Below are 19,695 nucleotides of genomic sequence, written 5' to 3'. Positions count from 1 at the left end.
CCATGGTTGCACTTACAGTATCGGTGTGGCATGTAAAAAAATAATTGATAAAAAGCCCCTTAATGGCACAAGCATGAAAGGCACAGAGAGATTCTGCAGTTTACACGTTACAATTGAATTTCAATTACATTTACAAAGAAAGATGCTTAGAATTACTTAATGCAAAACTTTATTTTTTTTTTTAATATGGTTTAAATTCTCCTCTATTTAGACAAGGAGAAAATGTGGGGTTGGGCTTTTCCCTTTTATTGACTGAACATAAATGGTGTATCATAAATATTTAGAAAATACTTTTCTAAAGAATTTCCTATCTATCATACCATAGGTACAGCTATTAATAGACATTACACCTTAACTTAATGCAACACTAATAAAACAACAGGAGTCCTTTTAGAAGGCAACACATTTAGATTATTTTTGTTAGTTCTGACAGATTTTTTGTTTTCAATTTAGATTCACATATGCTTTCCAATGTTTAAGTGGCTTTGTGCTTCTGGGAATTTTAGTAATAATTCCCATGTATACAAGCCGCCAGCTTTATATGGCAGTCTGTATGGACCATTAACTCTTACCTTTCTAAAAAAACAGGGTTATTTTCTAATCTAATATATAGACTGTATTATTGTAAACACTAATATGCCTTTTCCTTTATACCTATGTTTCTGACTGCCACGAAGCTCTGTTCTAAGGCATGTAAAGTAACTTATTTAATGGAGCTTGCTGCCCCCTAATGGTAATTATGTTAATAGCAAGTTTTCTATTACTTGCTACAGAGTGATTTCCGGTGGAACATTCAGAGCATTTATGTTCCTGTAGAAGGTCACACTGCACAGAGACATCATGTTTTTCAGCTGTATATTGAGTGCTATCTGTCTGAGACCAGGCATGGCTTTTTCCACAGACATACAACTGATTTTCCTTTCTAATACTACGAGAATGTGGCACGTCGCTTAGCAAATTAGATACATCATACATATCAGATTTACACATATTTGTTCTTTTTTCAATTGGAATAAACATTTCACTTGTTTCAGGGGAACATTGTACAAATTGTCTTTGTATCCCTGGCTGTCCTGTTTGCCAAACGCCACCTTTGTCTTTAGAGGATTCTCTTGGCATATCTTCATTTTGTTTTCTATGTAATAGCTGTAAAAGAAAGGCAGCATTCACTTGATTTCAGTTTAAATTGGGCAAGATCCTGTCTGTTTTCTCAGTTTTATTACAATTATCCTAGTACTATTTTTCTACAGTTCATTTTTCATGAACATTAAATTAGTAATGATCATGATCAGTAATCATTTCATGATTCCAACTTTGGTTTAACTGAAATAATCAATGTTAACCTAATGTTAAAGGCAAATCATTTCAACTAACAATTTATCTGCAACTATGACTTTTTTTAATTGATATAATTAAAAAACAAAAACTAAGATTTGGTTATTATATAAACAAAGTTCCTGGATCTTGATTCTCTCTAAAAGATCAGAACGTGAAATTCTCCATTTCTTAATGAATATTAGATGTAATAGCTAGTCTAAATGAATCTGTCACTACTTTATAGGTACTGTTAACTCTTAATATGTTATAGAATGGCTTATTCTAAGCAACATTTCAGTGTAGAACATAATAGATTAGAGAAGCCCTTTTTAAATTAAATGTAATTAGATTGTCTATTTATGGATTGTTAATGAATTATTATTAACTAATTTAAAATTATTTATTATGAACTTGTAACATAAATATTCTAATAATGAATTATAAGGTGTTGGAACTACCCTATTGGAAGAGGGTAAGGGGTAACATTTTGTAATGTAACTGAGGGGGGGCTTTACCCTTTATAACTTGGTACCTTTATTTGACGTTTTATGCTTGTGAATAAGCACAGGACACTAAGGGGCTGATTTATTGGTGCAACAAAATCATATTGTCGCCCTGAGTATGAAAGTTTCGGATTCATTCAAGCTTCGGTATCGTGACTTTCCTTGGGCCAGGTTGGAGCTGCAGAGTGCCATTGAGTCCTATGGGAGACTTCCAAAGTCTGAAAGGTTTTCCCGCCGTTTACGATCGTTCGGATGCGAAAATTTTGTGACTTTCAGATCGCCAATGCGATATTATCATGACTAATATGATTTTTTCATAAGCATTTTCGTGATATTTGCAATCATCAGAAATTATTGTATTTAATCCGAATTTTTCCCATTTTGTGTATACTATTAAACCCTATAAAACAGCCAATTCGAAAGGAACTTTTCAATTGGTCTTCATTTTTTATAGATGTTCCTTTTTCTGCCACTTTCAAATGGGGGGAGTCAAAAGCTATTGCTCTGTGAGGTTGCAAGTTTATTGTTACTTTTTATTATTTATTCTTCTATTTGGGCCCTCTCCTATTCATCTTTCAGTATATGGTTTAAACCACTACATGGTTGCTAGGGTAAATAGACCCAACAACAAGGTAGCTGCTAACATTTCCAAACTGGAAATCTGTTGGACAAAAATATAAAAAAAAAAAAAAATTTAAATGTCAGATTGTCTCAATATCACTGACTATATAATACTAAAAGGTGAAGGTGAACTACCCCTTTAATGCTATAGGGGAGAGGATAATTTTAGATAAACAGTTTGCAGAAAAGAGCTGTAATGTGAAGATGCTGTGCTCACGTAAAGAACTGGTAAGGCTACATCTCTTGCCATTACAGTACAGATGTACTAACAAAAACAGGGGGCTTTAGTTGTTCGACAAACCCAAACTTATTACTCTGTGCTGTAAACCAATGAATGGGGGTATCCAGCCTAAACACCAGTGGGGGGGATAAACTGAACATATAGAAACAGAATAATTTAATGAATGAATTGTAAGCTATCTTTAAATAGGCTGCCCTAAACAAACATCAATTCTGGGTGACGAAACATTTGTGCAGTCTATTTGCAAGTCTAACCTGCCCATAATGGTTTCACAGCCTCTGCTTTGAAAGAATGTAAGAGCCAACAGCAGGTTGCAGGAACGTATGGGTTTCTCCTGAATGATCTATACAACTTACATATCAGGTGCCTAATTGTGAATAATTCTGTTTCCAGCAAGGCATTCTTTGCTTTTAGGTTTGTTTTTAGTAACCACTTATTTGGATTGAACAACAAATAAGTATATCCTTGGTCCATTCATTAGGTTTCAAAAAATCCATTTGTTGGTTCAAGAATAAAATTTTATTTGGTAGAGTGAATAATGTGCCATGTAAACAGTGTAATTTAGTTCAGTACCACCTAAGATGCTGCCAAAATTCTTATTTACTCCCTTAAAATATCTCACCTGGACTACTGTAACTCCCTATTAATTGGCCTTCCCCTCCAAAGACTGTCCCCTCTCCAGTCCATAATGAATACTGCTGCCAGGCTCATACACCTCTCCAACCGCTCCTCCTCTGCCATGCCACTCTGCCAATCCTTGCACTGGCTTCCCCTACCATCCAGGATAAAATTCAAACTAATGACTCTCACATTTAAAGCAGTTCATAACTCTGCCCCACCCTACATCTCTGAACTTATCTCTAGGTACCATCCAACCCGCTTGTTACGCTCCTCTACTGACCTGCTCCTCAACTCCTCTCTCATTCCCTCCTCACACGCTCGCATTCAAGACTTTGCAAGGGCTTTACCCTTTCTCTGGAATTCGCTCCCATGTTCTGTCAAAGACTTTCTCCCAATCTCTCTGCCTTTAGAGAAGCTTACCCTAATTTAGTTTAAAGTGATACTGACACCTATTAAACCCGTTTTTATTTTTTACACCTGCCATTGTGTTTATGTTATGAGCTTCTAAACTGTTATTTTAAAAAAATCCAGTTTGGTCACATTACTATTAGGAGCAGATCAACTACTACTCCACAAGGCAGCCATGTTTGCTCTTCTGCACTGCCATGTAAACACCTCCATCAAAAAAAATCACCCAATCACATTGCCTGCTTTAGGGGGCTCTCCTTCTCCCTTCTGTTACGCACACACAGAGAAATAAACTTTGCTCTTGCTGTCCATTGTCTGCTTCAAAAGGACTCTCCCCTTCCGCATTACACGTACAGAGAATTAACAGACACCATCAATCAGAGTAAAGCTGAAGTAACCATTCTCCAAGCTTGTATTGTGGTTGGAATCGGACCTCAACTGTGAAAGATTGACGGCGTCTGCTAATTCTCTGTTCTTGTAATGCGGAGGGGGAGAGTCCTTTTGAAGCAGGCTAAGGACTGCAAGAATGTGAGAGAAAGGGGAAAGAGAACCATAAAAAGCTGCAAAATAAACTCTCAAACAGCGAGGGAACACATCCACAGGTAAATGCTGCAGGCTCACAAGCATTGGGGAGGTCACATGGTCATGTTTAGTTACGCTGCTTAAAGTAATGTTGGGATCCTCCCAGTTTTTTGACGTCAGCTACTCCACTTCTGACAGACAGCTTCAGAAGCTACAGTCGGCTTGCCAGATGGTCGGGGCCAGCTATCTTTAACAGGATTTACTTAGAAAAACAAAACTTTCAGGAAAAAATGGTCAGCATGGCCTATAGGTATGTTTGGATGTAGAATCATATTTTGAAAAGTACTTTTTTGCTGTCAGTATCACTTTAACATGACCTCAGTGTGCTGCTAAAAGCAATACCCTGTGCCACACCTCTCACAACTCTGGTCTTGCCCATTCCCACACCTTGTGTCTCAACCCTTTCTCCTTGTAGATTGTAAGCTCTTTTGGGCAGGGCTCTCTTCACCTCTTGTATCGGTTATTGATTGCTTTATATGTTACTCTGTATGTCCAGTGTATGAAACCCACTTATTGTACAGCGCTGCAGAATATGTTGGCGCTTTATAAATAAATGTTAATAATAATAAATAATTTAGAAATAAAAAGTACACCATAATATATATATCTGTGCGTGTGTACAATAAAATCAACTCATAATGAGAGAGCACCTTTGTATATAACAAAGTATTACTTTAAGGGCTCTGGCACACGGGGAGATTAGTCGCCCGCGACAAATCTCCCTTGTCACGGGCGACTAATCTTCCCGAACTACCATCCCACTGGCGAAAATGTAAGTCGCCGGTGGGATGGCACACGCTGCGCAGGCAATTTCGGCAAATTGCCGAAAATGCCTCGCGACGCAACGCGGGCGCCTAATCTCCCCGTATGCCAGAGCCCTTATACAATACCCATGTAAAACATAAATGACCACTCTCTAGATGATGATAAGAATCTCTAAGTTCCTATTAACAATACCTGTACCTCACTTCAGCCATATCGAATATACTCGCAGCATGAATTGATAAATAAATAGTGCAAAAAAGTGAATGATTTGTAAGATGCGTCCTTAAGAACCACGTCGTTAAATTTCCCAGTGTACATCACACATACCTTACTAACTTTAGAAATTAAATGTGTAAAAAAATAAAAAAATTAATAATAAAGTCAGTAATGTATATATGAAAGATAAAATATCAGCACATGACCATAAAATATTGAGATGGCTTTAGGTACTGAACTGTCCACTTACCATACCATAACTTGCACTAAAGCAGCTTGTGGAATTCCATTGGTGGGACACAGGGATATCATAGCCATAAGATGACTTATCTAAAAGATGGGTAAATAAGTGATCAAATACATCAACAAATGAAAATTATCTACAAAATACCTGTTCTGGACAGACTAGGTGCATATAAAAGACATGGGGCCCGATTCACTAAAGTCCGAAATAAGGAGTGCTATTTATAGCATGTGTTAAAAATCTTATCACTTCTTATTTTTCGCTCGATTCACTAAAAGGACACTTGTCATAATTAAGAAGCAATGTTCTTGGCGTTATTTATCTTGCGACGACATATTTTCAAGCAATATATTACGCAGCGCACAACATATTACGCAGCACGTTGCTTGAAAATATGTCGTCGCAAGATAAATAACGCCAAGAACATCGCTTCTTAATTATGACAAGTGTCCTTTTAGTGAATCGAGCGAAAAATAAGAAGTGATAAGATTTTTAACGCATGCTATAAATAGCACTCCTTATTTCGGACTTTAGTGAATCAGGCCCATGTTGTTAAGTTACAGTGGCTTGCAAAAGTATTCGGCCCCCTTGAACTTTTCCACATTTTGTCACATTACAGCCACAAACATGAATCAATTTTATTGGAATTCCACATGAAAGACCAATACAAAGTGGTGTACACGTGAGAAGTGGAATGAAAATCATACATGATTCCAAACATTTTTTACAAATAAATAACTGCAAAGTGGGGTGTGCGTAATTATTCAGCCCCCTGAGTCAATACTTTGTAGAAGCACCTTTTGCTGCAATTACAGCTGCCAGTCTTTTAGGGTATGTCTCTACCAGCTTTGCACATCTAGAGACTGAAATCCTTGCCCATTCTTCTTTGCAAAACAGCTCCAGCTCAGTCAGATTAGATGGACAGCGTTTGTGAACAGCAGTTTTCAGATCTTGCCACAGATTCTCGATTGGATTTAGATCTGGACTTTGACTGGGCCATTCTAACACATGGATATGTTTTGTTTTAAACCATTCCATTGTTGCCCTGGCTTTATGTTTAGGGTCGTTGTCCTGCTGGAAGGTGAACCTCCGCTCCAATCTCAAGTCTTTTGCAGACTTCAAGAGGTTTTCTTCCAAGATTGCCCTGTATTTGGCTCCATCCATCTTCCCATCAACTCTGACCAGCTTCCCTGTCCCTGCTGAAGAGAAGCACCCCCAGAGCATGATGCTGCCACCACCATATTTGACAGTGGGGATGGTGTGTTCAGAGTGATGTGCAGTGTTAGTTTTCCGCCACACATAGCGTTTTGCATTTTGGCCAAAAAGTTCCATTTTGGTCTCATCTGACCAGAGCACCTTCTTCCACATGTTTGCTGTGTCCCCCACATGGCTTGTGGCAAACTGCAAACGGGACTTCTTATGGTTTTCTGTTAACAATGGCTTTCTTCTTGCCACTCTTCCATAAAGGCCAACTTTGTGCAGTGCACGACTAATAGTTGTCCTATGGACAGATTCCCCCACCTGAGCTGTAGAGCTCTGCAGCTCGTCCAGAGTCACCATGGGCCTCTTGGCTGCATTTCTGATCAGCGCTCTCCTTGTTCGGCCTGCGAGTTTAGGTGGAGGGCCTTGTCTTGGTAGGTTTACAGTTGTGCCATACTCCTTCCATTTCTGAATGATCGCTTGAACAGTGCTCCGTGGGATGTTCAAGGCTTTGGAAATCTTTTTGTAGCCTAAGCCTGCTTTAAATTTCTCAATAACTTTATCCCTGACCTGTCTGGTGTGTTCTTTGGACTTCATGGTGTTGTTGCTCCCAATATTCTCTTAGGCTGATGCCACACGTGGCGTTTTTACGCTGCGTATTTTCTAATTCTCTCGGCGGCTGAAAAACGCCTGATATCATCATCCATAGAAATAGCTTGAAAAGACGCGCAGCAAACCACACAAAGCAGAAATACGCTAGAAAACGCCTAAGCACGGATTTTTCAAGCGTTGGCTGAAATACGCCAGTACTTGCAAAGCAAGCTATTCCTATGGATACGCAAAGGCAGCTGCCAGACCTAGCGGAAATACGCGGCGTTTTTTGCTATTTCACACTATTAGCACCATGGCAACGGGATTTGCTTACGTCACCAGTGCTAGGCTGAAAAACGCCATGTGTGGCTTGTGCAGCGTTTTTAGGCTGAGAAAAAACGCCGCGTAAAAACGCCACGTGTGGCATCAGCCTTAGACAACCTCTGAGGCCGTCACAGAGCAGCTGTATTTGTACTGACATTAGATTACACACAGGTGCCCTCTATTTAGTCATTAGCACTCATCAGGCAATGTCTATGGGCAACTGACTGCACTCAGACCAAAGGGGGCTGAATAATTACGCACACCCCACTTTGCAGTTATTTATTTGTAAAAAATGTTTGGAATCATGTATGATTTTCGTTCCACTTCTCACGTGTACCCCACTTTGTATTGGTCTTTCACGTGGAATTCCAATAAAATTGATTCATGTTTGTGACTGTAATGTGACAAAATGTGGAAAAGTTCAAGGGGGCCGAATACTTTTGCAAGCCACTGTATATGGCAAGAACCTTTGAAACAGGTAGGAGAGGTAAGCAATCATGAGCTAAGAGGCTCAGTTTGTTTATCTAGGCTTGTGCTTCATTAAAGGAGAAGGAAAGGGATAATCACTGAGGATGTCAGAATGTAAGGAATAAGCAATTATATTCACCGGGGAGGTGATTATAATTGCTTACCTGACACCCCATGCCAGTACTCCTGTTCACAAAAAATACAGACAGGGTACTACTGCATTTTCTTATGGATTCTCTCTATGCACTTGCACAGTACAGTGAAAAAGAAGGTTAGAGGCAAAAAGCTGGCTCTTCACTCTACTGTGCATTTGCATCTGACCAGGGCTGAGGAGAAGATTGAAGAAGTGAAAGATCGCTACATGGTGCTCCTACAGAAGTACCCTAAACCGGTGCAGTTTTCCCTGAACAGGAGCACCCACCTGAGGTTAAAGTATTATATTTACTGGGGTCGGGGGTTGCCTAGCATTCAGAACCCCCACTGATTCCTTCTTCTTTAAACAAGTTCTGAAATTCATCAGGAGTGCATGCAATGCATAACACTTTATGACACATTACTGCCTGGAAACCAGCAGGTGAATGCCATCTTATTAAACACAATAAAGTCTCTTGATCAAAAAACAAATCCATTATTTAAACACTAAACAATATATTTACAACTAGCAAGAAAGGTATCTTGTATTTACTTATATTTTCAGTGTCTGAAAGGATACTTAAGAGCTGACTGGGGACTTCCGGGATCTCATTCTAAAAGAAAGTAAAAGTGTTAGCACATGAATTTTTTTCCTTTAAGGGGGAACTATCAAGAAAATAAATATTTAATATAAGCTTCATCTCATTAATGAATATAATTCATTAAAATTTCTGTACAGTTTTTGAAATAATTAAGTTATTCTTCACTATTCCCCTCTGAGCAGCCTGACTCTCTACCAGCAGGCTTTATGATGGAATTTGTTATATTGAAAGACATTTATCGGCTATGTAATAAAAGGTTGCCAGGTCCAGTAACCCATAGCAACCAATCAGCAGGTATCATTTACTGGGCATCTGTTTAAAAGCAAACATCTTATTGGCAGCCATGGGTTACTGCACCTGAGCAAATTAGCGCCTTTTATTACATATTAGGGGTACATGCTGTCAACCCTGGGAGGCTGTTTCTTAGGGGTCTTGTTACGGCACACACAGTGCACGCCAATCCAGCGTGGACATGTATAATATAATGTCATTGTGCATGCGCAGAATGCGTTTTTTAATGACATTATCAATATGACAAAATTATTTAGTTAGTAAGTAAAAAAAAAATTATCACATGTCAGAAAGCCATTGTTTCTACAAATATACCTGTTCAAAAATGTCCCCAGGGTCAATGCAAAGACGGTTCTTATTAGGGCAACTAAGAGAAATGTAAAATATTATGTTACAAATGAAAGCAACATTGAGTGTAACTTCTGATAGCAATAATGACATAGACATGAGAACTTAATATACAACATACAGTACTTGCTATTTTGTTATTAACATTTTTGCAAGTAAATGGAAGCCAAAATATATATCAAGATATGAGGTGCTGCTGTACTTTTTAAATTTATTTTTTTTCACTTTCAAAGTCTATGTCAACCTCACTGCAAAGGGTACTTGAATGTAAGATAGTCAGATAGTCAGAACTGTGGCCACAAATAAGAAATTAAATAAGTTAAAGTATTATTCTCACTATTTAACAATATACAGGCAACTGTCAGATGGAAAGCGTATATTGCCATATTCACCTCGTGTCAGGAACTTGAACCAGGGTTCTGCAATGTACTAGCCACTGTTCCTCCTCCTTTCCTGCCATGTCTTTGTTCCCTGATCTGACTTCCTGGTTTTGACCATGGCCCTTTACCTGACTCTGTACATCTTCTGCCTGTCCTGACCTTCAGATTGGTTAATGGACTTGGCATGTTTTCTGCCTGCCCTTGACCTTTGGGCTGTTACATGGACTCTGTTTGCTGCTAGCCCTGATCCTTTGCCTCTTTTATGGACTTTGTTTTTCTTGCCTGTTTCATATTTTTCGTTATTAAATTTTGTTTAAACCTGCAGTTCTTGTAAGCAATGTGTTTACTTAGCACATCGGCTACTTACAAACCCGCACTTGAAATGCATCAGGCTTGCACCTGAGAAAGCTTGACTTTTAAATGATTTGTCAATAAAGTATTCCCTTTTAGCCAAATAGCCAAGCTGCTGGTCTAAATATGCTTTTGTACAATATATTTTTTTTTACCATTTGATCATCACAGCACCTAGACCAAGGATCCCTCTCTGGATGAATTCTAAAATAGTGCAGTGAATGTAGTGCATTTTTTATCTACTTATCCATCTACCCATGGAGAGACTAGTCACTGTGTTAAATCTGTGTTGCTGTGGGCGACTGATCTCTCCGAAATGCCTTTCCATCGGCAACAAAGTGAGCTGCCGGTGGGAAGGCATAAGCGTCACTGCAGGAAAAATGAAGCGGTGCGTATTGCCTTTCCACTGGCGATGCATATTTCGGAAAGTTTAGTCACTCGCTGTAGCAGAGATTTATTGTGGGCAACTAATTTCTTCATGGGGCATTAGCCTAAAAAGTCTAATGCTGCTAAAATACCACAACTGAATCCTTTCGATTGTAGTTAAATATTGACTTTGTATTTTATATACTGTGATCAAGAGCCAAAATTAAGTGAACCAAAGAATGACAGAAATACTCCTCACACTACTGTGACATAGGGAGAACATCCATTCCCTCTACAGATATATCATTTTGTCCCAAGACAAATGATATATCTGCAGGACATATGGCAAAGTATATACAAATAGCCAAATACATAGCCCAGTCAAACATTTCATATGGATATGTACACACATATAAAGGAATTCACTTACGTGACTTCATGGTCTTCAAGGCATATGGCAGATTTAACAGCAGTGGGTGTCATGGGCAGCTCAGCAATATTTTGTGAAAGAGGAAATGCTACTGGCTTCTTTATATCAGTGTTTAACACCTTCTTGTCTAAATTAGGATCAAATACCATTACAATTAATTTCAGTGCAGCCTTTGTAAAATATTTTATTTGTAGACTTAATTTCATTGTAAGCTGTTCTTCTAACTCGCAGACAATATACTTTATTTATTGGATAAAATAATGCTGTTCAGGCAGACAAGTATGAACAGGTAGAATGAATAGGTACTTTATATAAAATATCTTGCTTTTTGTAGAATGGGGATTTATCAGTCTCCTGTCCAAACACGAAAAACAGCTTTGTCAGCACACTGAACAGCCAAGGTATTTAAAACATCAACTTTTATTCATTTCCTGTTAAAAACACAACACCTGACGCGTTTCGTGCGCATGGGCACTTAATCATAGGCATGTACTAAGCAAAAATTACACGGTTTAAATAGTCCATCAACTCATGACATCACACATTAAACCAATTAAAAAAACAGAAACAGGAAAGAAAAAAGACCAAAACATACAAATACCCTGGAAAACTCACTTGGAGGGAACGTAACAACTAACATCAAAAATGGAATTTAAACCATGCGGTGAGTGCCTAACATAAAGATCCATTTCACTTCAGCTTTCAAAAGTTTAGTCCACATACTGCTGCCTCTCTCATCTGGGAATAATCTGTCAATTAGTTGAATTTGTAACAAGGACTCATCTCCATTGCAACAGTTAATAAAATGCCTTGAAACCGGATTGTTTCCATTTTTTGCAACAATATTACCAATGTGTTCTCGCATTCTACATTTCAGTGAACGGGTTGTACAGCCCACATACTGAATAGAGCAACAAGCACAAGTCAACAAATAAATTACATAACGGGTATTACAATTAGCGTAAAATCGCATCTGAAAATTTATCTCCTACCTTAAAAGACAAGTCAACCCCCTAAAGAATTTTGGCCTAATAAAAAAAAAACATAATTCTAAGCAATTTTCCAATATCAATTTATTATAATTATTAGTGCTTTAAAAGTTATTTGTAAATGTAATTGCTATAGAAAGCAGCATTTGCTGGACTCCTGGTTGTTACTTTTTAACCAATGTTTCAAGCATCAGAGCCACCAGGACAGAGAATAGAAAGGACAGGCAGACACTGCTTTTAATAGTAATTATATATAAAAATAACTCAAAAAACATTACAAATATGTAATAAATCTATATTTAAAAATAGCTTAAAATTAAGTTTTCTTTTATTAGGCAAAAAATTATTTTTGGGGTTGACATGCCTTTAAATTACTTTGTGGTCATATACAACAGCCCGGGAGAAGAAGATTAGAGCACACTAAAATTTGTACGCTTCTGCACCCCTTAGTGCTCATTCAGCAAGTACTTCTTCCCCTGTCTGGTTGCCGGGCTGCACCATGTTGAATTACAAAAAATGTTTGGTGCTGCATCAGGTGGTGCAGGCCTGTCCTGTCCTTAGGAAAGGGTACCCTTGCAACCTCTGCCAGCATATACTAGGGTGGTTTTTACAATCATACCTGTAAACTTTTTTGCATTAAAGGGAGGACTAAAGCCTAACTAAAGAAGTAGGGTAGAAATGTTGTACATTAAGCTTTGGCCTTCTGTACCAGCCCAAGGCAACCACAGCCCTTTAGCAGGGAAGATATGTGCCTCTGAAAATGCCCCAGAAGCCCCCCATCTTCTTTTCTGCTGATTCCCTGCACATGCTCTGTGCTGCGCTTAGTTACTGAGCTTAGGGACTGACTCACAATATACTGTATATATAGCATATAAATGTCACAATATGGCAGATTAGTTACTTATTTAGATTACATGGTAGCTCAAAACCAGTGCAATTAGCAACATAACTTAATTGTCAGCCCTGTAGCATCAGTTTATATTTGGATTATATTTACAGGGCAACTTATTTTCTGCTTGATAATCTGTGATGACCCCTTAGCTTAGTGTCTCAACAGCTGCCCAGAGCGCACTGAGCATGTGAGTGTCAACAGACGCTTTACAACATGGGGTGCTCCTGTGAAAATTTCAAAGTCATTGCTGCTATTGAGATGCTGAAAATTCAGGCTGATGCAGCAAGTACGGTATATAAAATATATATATATATTATTTTTAGTGTAAATTTTTCTTTAAAAACAAGTGTATTTAGTTACTCTACTACATCCCCTACAGTCACTTTTCACTGCTTCCCTCATAAGGTTTTCCATTAGATACAAAAATACACATATATAGGGTGCAATAGAAAGCCCCTAAAGATTAAAAGTAAACTTACATGAAATTCCATTCAAATTCATTGTCAAATAAGAATACTTTAAGATAACTGTTTAACTCACTGGTTGATTCCATTTTCCTGGATATCTGATTTACAAAGTACAGGTTAAGAAGGTCTAAACTGATAGATGAGTTTTCTTTGCAGGCTGATCCTGACCGGTCCATTTTTGATATGAGCTTCTGTTTTTTAAAAAAATCCTGTATTTGCAAAAATCATGTTTCAGTAATCAGGTAAATATAACTGAATAAACTGTGAGAGTCTATAACTATCCTATACATTTACTTTTACTTCATTATAAACTCCAAATTTGTACCTGCCACGGCTGCTACCTTTAGATTTGTCAACACACCATAAAGCAATTAGGCATAAACAAAAAGAACAATACATCTCAGATGCTGAAGGTATGGTTGAATAGAATTAAAAAGATACATTGAGTAAATAAGTTCATTTTATGATTTTCAAGGTATGTATAAGAATGCCTTACTGCATACTTTTGCATTTTCACACGGAAACCAGCTCCTTGAGTCAGCACACGAGTAGACGCGATACCTGTCATTGCAGACCGTGGAGCAAGCGGAGGTGAGTGGATCAGTCCCACGTCTTCCATTAGTGTAAGGGCTTTACTATAGACGTGAGTTGCTATTTCTAATGTTCTGCCCTGCGTCTAGCTTACAATTTCTATTGTCTCTTTTATTTATACCTTTACATATGTTTATTAATTATTTTGAAATAGGATTCCCTTTTGCCTTTTCTATTGTATAAATTTATCACATAATTGGTGCTATATTATTATTTATATACTGGTTATAGGTTCTTAATTTTAAATCCATAATTATAACCTGCAAATGCTTGCCAGATGCAGATGATGCATACAGAGTATACAGGTCTTGGTTACTGCTGTTTGTTCAAGTACATGTTCTATTATGTTGCTCCCAGAAATCTAAATATAATTAACAACTAAATACATTTGTATCCTTGTACTTTGCGCTTTTATTTTGCTACATTAAGTATTATCATGCATTTGATTAAACCAATAGGAACCATACTTTCTGGAATATTTCTGGACATCTCCATCTGATATAGACTTGTTTGTAATGAGAAACCATCTGGTTAACTTGGGCTCACCAAAATTTAATGAGCAGGGGTAGAGGCCTTCACTTCAGTGTACAAAACTGTGAATAGTATACACTCTATCCTCGCTAAGGGCTTATTCTGAGATTTGTTTAAATAGCATAGCACGGGGTGTGGTTTTAAAGGTCTTAAAAGGTCGCAAACAGTCAAATATAGAAAGTCAATACTTTTGAATAATGCAATAGGTCCAGGGGACATAAAAAAAAAGATTGATGGCATTTTGGACACTTATCAACATTTTCTAAAAGTACATGCTTGAAAAAAATCATTAATTGTGGTACGTTTGAAAATAATGTTTTGAAAAGCCAAGCTGTCCATTTAATAGCCAAAACTGTTTATGCCAGTTTCTTAATGATTATTACTTCTTCCTGTCTGGAGCCATTGTCAAAAAGAACATAAAGATATCAGAATTATGTATGTATTCATATGTTGGTGAGAGCATACAACTGACTGTGAATGTGTGGGTAAAGAATTGTGCTTGAATTTGTGTGTATTTGTGAGTGCATAACTGGCTGGAATTTTATACTGTGAATATCTGTGGAGGAGAGAGGCTGTGAAAAATTGTGTGACTAGGTTTAAAGTTGTTCCTGTGTGTGTAAGAGAGGCAGGCTATGACTGGCTGTATTTTTGGTATAGCCATGTGGGGATCAGAAATGATGTGACAATGTTGTGAGTTGACTCTTACAACTGTGAGAAATTATCTCAAAATGAAAATTACAGGGCTAGTTACCAAAACCCTAGTAAAAGGGCTAACCTCTGAGCCAACAGTGTATGGGTCATTACACCTAACTGTATAAATTATTCTACTTCACTGCTTCTCCTTCACTGCACTGCCTTAACTCAAAAATAAAAACAGCATGTCAAGAATAAAATGCCAGTGTATGGGTTCAATAAATTTTATTAAAGCAAATTGGTTTTAAGTGTTGGTGCCTTCTTTGCATTGCTAGCCAGACAAACAAAAGTGGGAATGAGGCCCGAATAGTATTAAGCTAGTACAGATTGGTAAAATGTTAACGCGCACCAGCAAGGTCTTGACTACTCATCACATGCTCTTGCCAAGATCCCTCCACATCCATAATAGCACTTCGTGCAGAGCTGCTAGCTTGTCGTTGAGTTAATTATTCATTTTTCAATTGTGTAAGTGTGGCAACTATCATGTGCTCCCATTATACCAAACCATTCCCCACAGCACTAGGGGTCCGGCTTGCCAAAAATGCTTATAATAAATAACCACTCCATAAACCTTTAAATTTTTACACTTCCAATCTGGAATATTTATTTACATTATAAACTCACCTTCTGCCTTTTTCTTTCATGTTTATAAAGTATTCTACTCCTAAAAAACAGATATGGATAAGAAATGCACATAACTGCATTTAAATATAAATGCACATATTTACTATATTATGGTAAGCCATGCAATAAATTAACTGATAAGCTTTCCTGGTATTCCTTAATTCACTGTGCTCCCATTCCTTTCTTAAATATGATGTAAAATTGGTAAGGGAAGTAATTTAGTAATTGTTTGAGATTTTTGTTTAAATGTTAGTTAATAGCATAGGAAACACAAGTTATTATTCCACAAATGTAACTGCATGTAAATAGTTTATTAATGGGGACTTGAACAGAGGAGAGTTAAGCTGCTAAATCCAGTCAGATATTGGTTTGGCAGGCCCATCAGAGGGCCCCATACACAGACAAATATGCTGCTGACTCTGTCTTAAAGGGGCCAAATTGGCAGCTTAAATCTGCCAATGTATGGCCACCTTAACTTGGAAAAACACACACACAAATCACTCACTCACTGTGCAAAATAAACTATGTCCAAATGAAAATGAAGTAAACCCTTTTGCTTAGGGTGAAAGGCTGAACTTGATGTATGTGTGTTTTTTTTTTCAATCTCAACTTGCATGTAGCTAGAGCTGGGCGGTATGATCAAAAATTTATATCACGGTATTTTTCAAAATTATATCGGTATCACGGTATTTGACGGTATATAAATAAAAAATAAATAATAAATATTGGTGGCCCCCCACCCCCCCCAGCCCCCCCCCAACAACACCAACCCCAGCCCCCCCAACCCCAGGCACAACCCCCCCAACCCCAGCCACAACCCCCCCAGCCAGCCCCCCCAACCCCAGCCACAACCCCCCCAACCCCCCCAACCACAACCCCCCAGCAGAACTTACCCAACTTGTGGTTCCTCCAGCTCCAGCGATGCGTCCTAGCGACGTCGCGTGCGCGCTGACGTCACATGCGCGCCGACGTCACGTACGCACGGGCGCAACCCGGATGTGATTGGAGAAAAACAGCAGGAGGCGCGCATACCGGTATAGCGGTTTAAAACTTTTTTTTTAAATGTTTAAAACTCATACCGTTTTTTTTTAAAAAACCGCCCAGCACTACATGTAGCTATATAAGGTGTTGTAGAAATCTGGAAGAGCTACAGGACTCAGTAAAGCATGTTGTTGCCCCAATACATGGATAACACTTTTTGTTCAACTTTTATAACCTCATTTAAAAGAGCAAAAAAGTGACACTCTGCCAGCACTTACTACAAGTTCTGCTCACCTGGTGCCCCCAACCCAATTCATGTTGGCTCAGCTTCAAGCAGTATCACAAGCCGGTGGCCAAAGCCTTAGTCTGAAAGGAAAAACAAAAATATATTTGTAGTTAATGTACCTTAATGAATGTTCCACCAGACTACAGTGTTGCCATCTGTTTTGTTTAATTTTCAATAAATTTTAAATAAAATCGCCATCAGAACATAAACTGCTAGAATTTCTTGACATGGCTAACGTAGAATATCCATGTGTAACGTGACAAGTTAATGTGCTAACTTGCCATGGTACATTTGCTATCTGCACTTATGTCACTTGTGCAGTTTAAAGTCTGTTATTTTCATGATGAATAGCTGGTAGTTTCTTATTCAAGTGAAACTAAACAAAATGAATGCTAAACAACCCATTTTTAAAATAACCTTTATCCCTGAACATTACAGGTCTCTATATATTTTTAAAACAGCCCATATGTAAAACCCTGCTTCATCTAAATAAACCATTGTTAGAAATAAAAACTAAACACAAAAACCAGGGGCACACATACATGCTGGGTTACATCAGTGAATGAATGGACTGAGCTGGGTCTTTTACTCCCACACTTATTCCTGTTACAGCTAGAGCTGCACTATTTCCTGTCAGGTGATCTCAGAGGGAGTGCTACAAAATGGTGGCTCAAGGGAAAAGATATAAAAGGGCAATATTAATTGAATACTTATTATGATATGATTTATCTGCTGGACATCTTTTATTCTCAAGGCATAGACAGAAGGGATGGGGAAGACACTGCTTTTAGTATGTATCGTTATAGAGCAGCAGCCCTAAGTCTAATGTTGCGTCTGGTCCCATACTGTCTGTAGGTATTGACACATTCTTGGGCTTAAATCTGCCCCATGTACATAGCGACAAGAGGATGCCATTGACATCACTATTTACAGACATGGGGCAGAATCAGGCAGTATTGTTTTCTCCACCAGGGCCGCCATCAGGGGGGCACAGGGAGTACAGCCGTCCCGGGCCCGGACGATTTTAACTTTAAAAGGGGGCCCGGCGCTGCTACAGTTTTCTTAGCTCGGGCCCCCTTTAATCTGTTCCGGGCCCTGTCATTGGTGGTCAGCGGTAATCCTATTGGTCGCGCCCCGTGCGTACATGCACGTCAGTGCACACGGGGCGCAACCTTATAAAAGGGCCTGGCGTCGTTTGGCACTCAGAAGTGCAGTGCTGTTGGGAACGAAGGACCTCGCCGGAGGAGCCGTCGTCGAGGAGCCGTCACCGGAGGATTGTGCTGTGCTGGCTACCAATGTACTAGGGGGTTTGCTGGCTACCAATGTACTAGGGGGGTTTGCTGACTACCAATGTACTAGGGGGGTTTGCTGACTACCAATGTATTAGGGGGGGCCCTGCTGGCTACCAATGTACTAGGGGGGGTTTGCTGGCTACCAATGTACTGGGGGGGCACTGCTGGCTACCAATGTACTAGGGGGGTTTGCTGACTACCAATGTATTAGGGGGGGCCCTGCTGGCTACCAATGTACTAGGGGGGGTTTGCTGGCTACCAATGTACTGGGGGGGCCCTGCTGGCTACCAATGTATTAGGGGGGGCACTGCTGGCTACCAATGTATTAGGGGGGGCCCTGCTGGCTACCAATGTCCTGGGGGGGCCCTGCTGGCTACCAATGTACTGGGGGGGCCCTGCTGGCTACCAATATACTAGGGGGGCCCTGCTGGCTACCAATGTACTAGGGGGGGTTTGCTGGCTACCAATGTACTGGGGGGCACTGCTGGCTACCAATGTATTAGGGGGGGCCCTGCTGGCTACCAATGTACTGGGGGGGGCCTGCTGGCTACCAATGTACTGGGGGGGCCCTGCTGGCTACCAATATACTAGGGGGGGCACTGCTGGCTACCAATGTACTAGGGGGGCACTGCTGGCTACCAATGTACTAGGGGGGGCACTGCTGGCTACCAATGTACTAGGGGGGGCCAGTTGGTGACCAACCCCTTGGATGTTGCCTTCAGTGCCCCAAAACCAGGGAGTTATTTTTTAATTCCTGACTTGGGGGCAAGTTTTGGTTGCATAAAAACAAGACTTACTACCAAATAAAGCCCCCTGTAAGCTGATAGTGTGCATAGAGGCTGCCTAATAGCCAATATTAGCCCTTATTTGGCACCTCTATGAACGTTTATGATGCTTGTGTTGCTCTCCAAGTCTTTTTACATATGACTATGGCTAAGGAGTAAGAAAGGTTGGGGATCCCTGCGCTAAACCATATAGAAGAGAAAACTGAGGTTTAGCCTGGCAGTGGTGCTTTCCTGGATCACTGACAACCCCAGATTCAAACGCAGGATGTGACTATGGGCTCTACAGGACAGGGATCTCCATTCTTTCGCGCCTGTTACTACATGGCACTTAAACTTAGCACTGCGTATCATAGTAGCGCTACATAAATAACGTTATATACATGTACTTGTTACAGCCCTGGTATCAACTGCATATACGTTTAAAGGATACATGCTTGGACTATACATTTGTGTTAGTAATGAAATCCTTTCTCTGCCAAAGCCTTACTTCCATGACTCGACCGCCTGCGGTACCTGCCTAACGCCGCATCACTGAGGTACCTGACTGTGCGCCGCTTCCCCCT

General features: G+C 39.4%; 1 protein-coding gene across 4 annotated transcripts; it reads right to left on the bottom strand.

Annotated features, from left to right (window-relative positions):
- Nucleotides 1–152: 152 nt before the first annotated feature.
- Nucleotides 153–19,691, bottom strand: c12orf40 (chromosome 12 open reading frame 40). 4 transcript variants are annotated; one of them, XM_031897686.1, is made up of 9 exons: nt 19,620–19,691; nt 17,064–17,135; nt 15,789–15,828; nt 13,423–13,558; nt 11,002–11,128; nt 9,442–9,493; nt 8,787–8,847; nt 5,525–5,604; nt 153–1,146 (listed from the first exon to the last, which is right to left on the bottom strand). In XM_031897686.1, the coding sequence occupies exons 2-9, from the start codon at nt 17,084–17,086 to the stop codon at nt 685–687; spliced, it is 981 nt and encodes a 326-aa protein (XP_031753546.1). In that variant the 5' UTR covers nt 17,087–17,135; nt 19,620–19,691; the 3' UTR covers nt 153–684. The 4 variants fall into 4 exon arrangements, with proteins under 4 accessions (XP_031753546.1, NP_001123853.1, XP_031753547.1 ...); NM_001130381.1 differs by having other exon boundaries at nt 19,620–19,630; XM_031897687.1 differs by lacking the exon at nt 19,620–19,691 and having other exon boundaries at nt 17,048–17,117.
- Between the last annotated feature and the right edge of the window lie 4 nt (nt 19,692–19,695).

The sequence above is a fragment of the Xenopus tropicalis genome, chromosome 3 (genome assembly GCF_000004195.4).
Source record: "Xenopus tropicalis strain Nigerian chromosome 3, UCB_Xtro_10.0, whole genome shotgun sequence".
Taxonomy (NCBI): domain Eukaryota; kingdom Metazoa; phylum Chordata; class Amphibia; order Anura; family Pipidae; genus Xenopus; species Xenopus tropicalis.
The sequence above is the reverse complement of the archived record's forward strand: the minus strand, read 5'-3'. Positions and strand labels throughout refer to the sequence as shown.

Excerpts from the sequence above, each read along its gene's own strand:
- c12orf40 (XM_031897686.1), bottom strand. The coding sequence starts at position 17,086 with ATGAATTGGGTTGGGGGCACCAG. Across the intron at positions 5,605-8,786 it reads TTCAGACACTGAAAATATAA|ATAAGTCATCTTATGGCTAT; the intron begins GTAAATACAAGA and ends CCCATCTTTTAG. Across the intron at positions 1,147-5,524 it reads TTAGTGCAAGTTATGGTATG|CTATTACATAGAAAACAAAA; the intron begins GTAAGTGGACAG and ends TTTCTTTTACAG.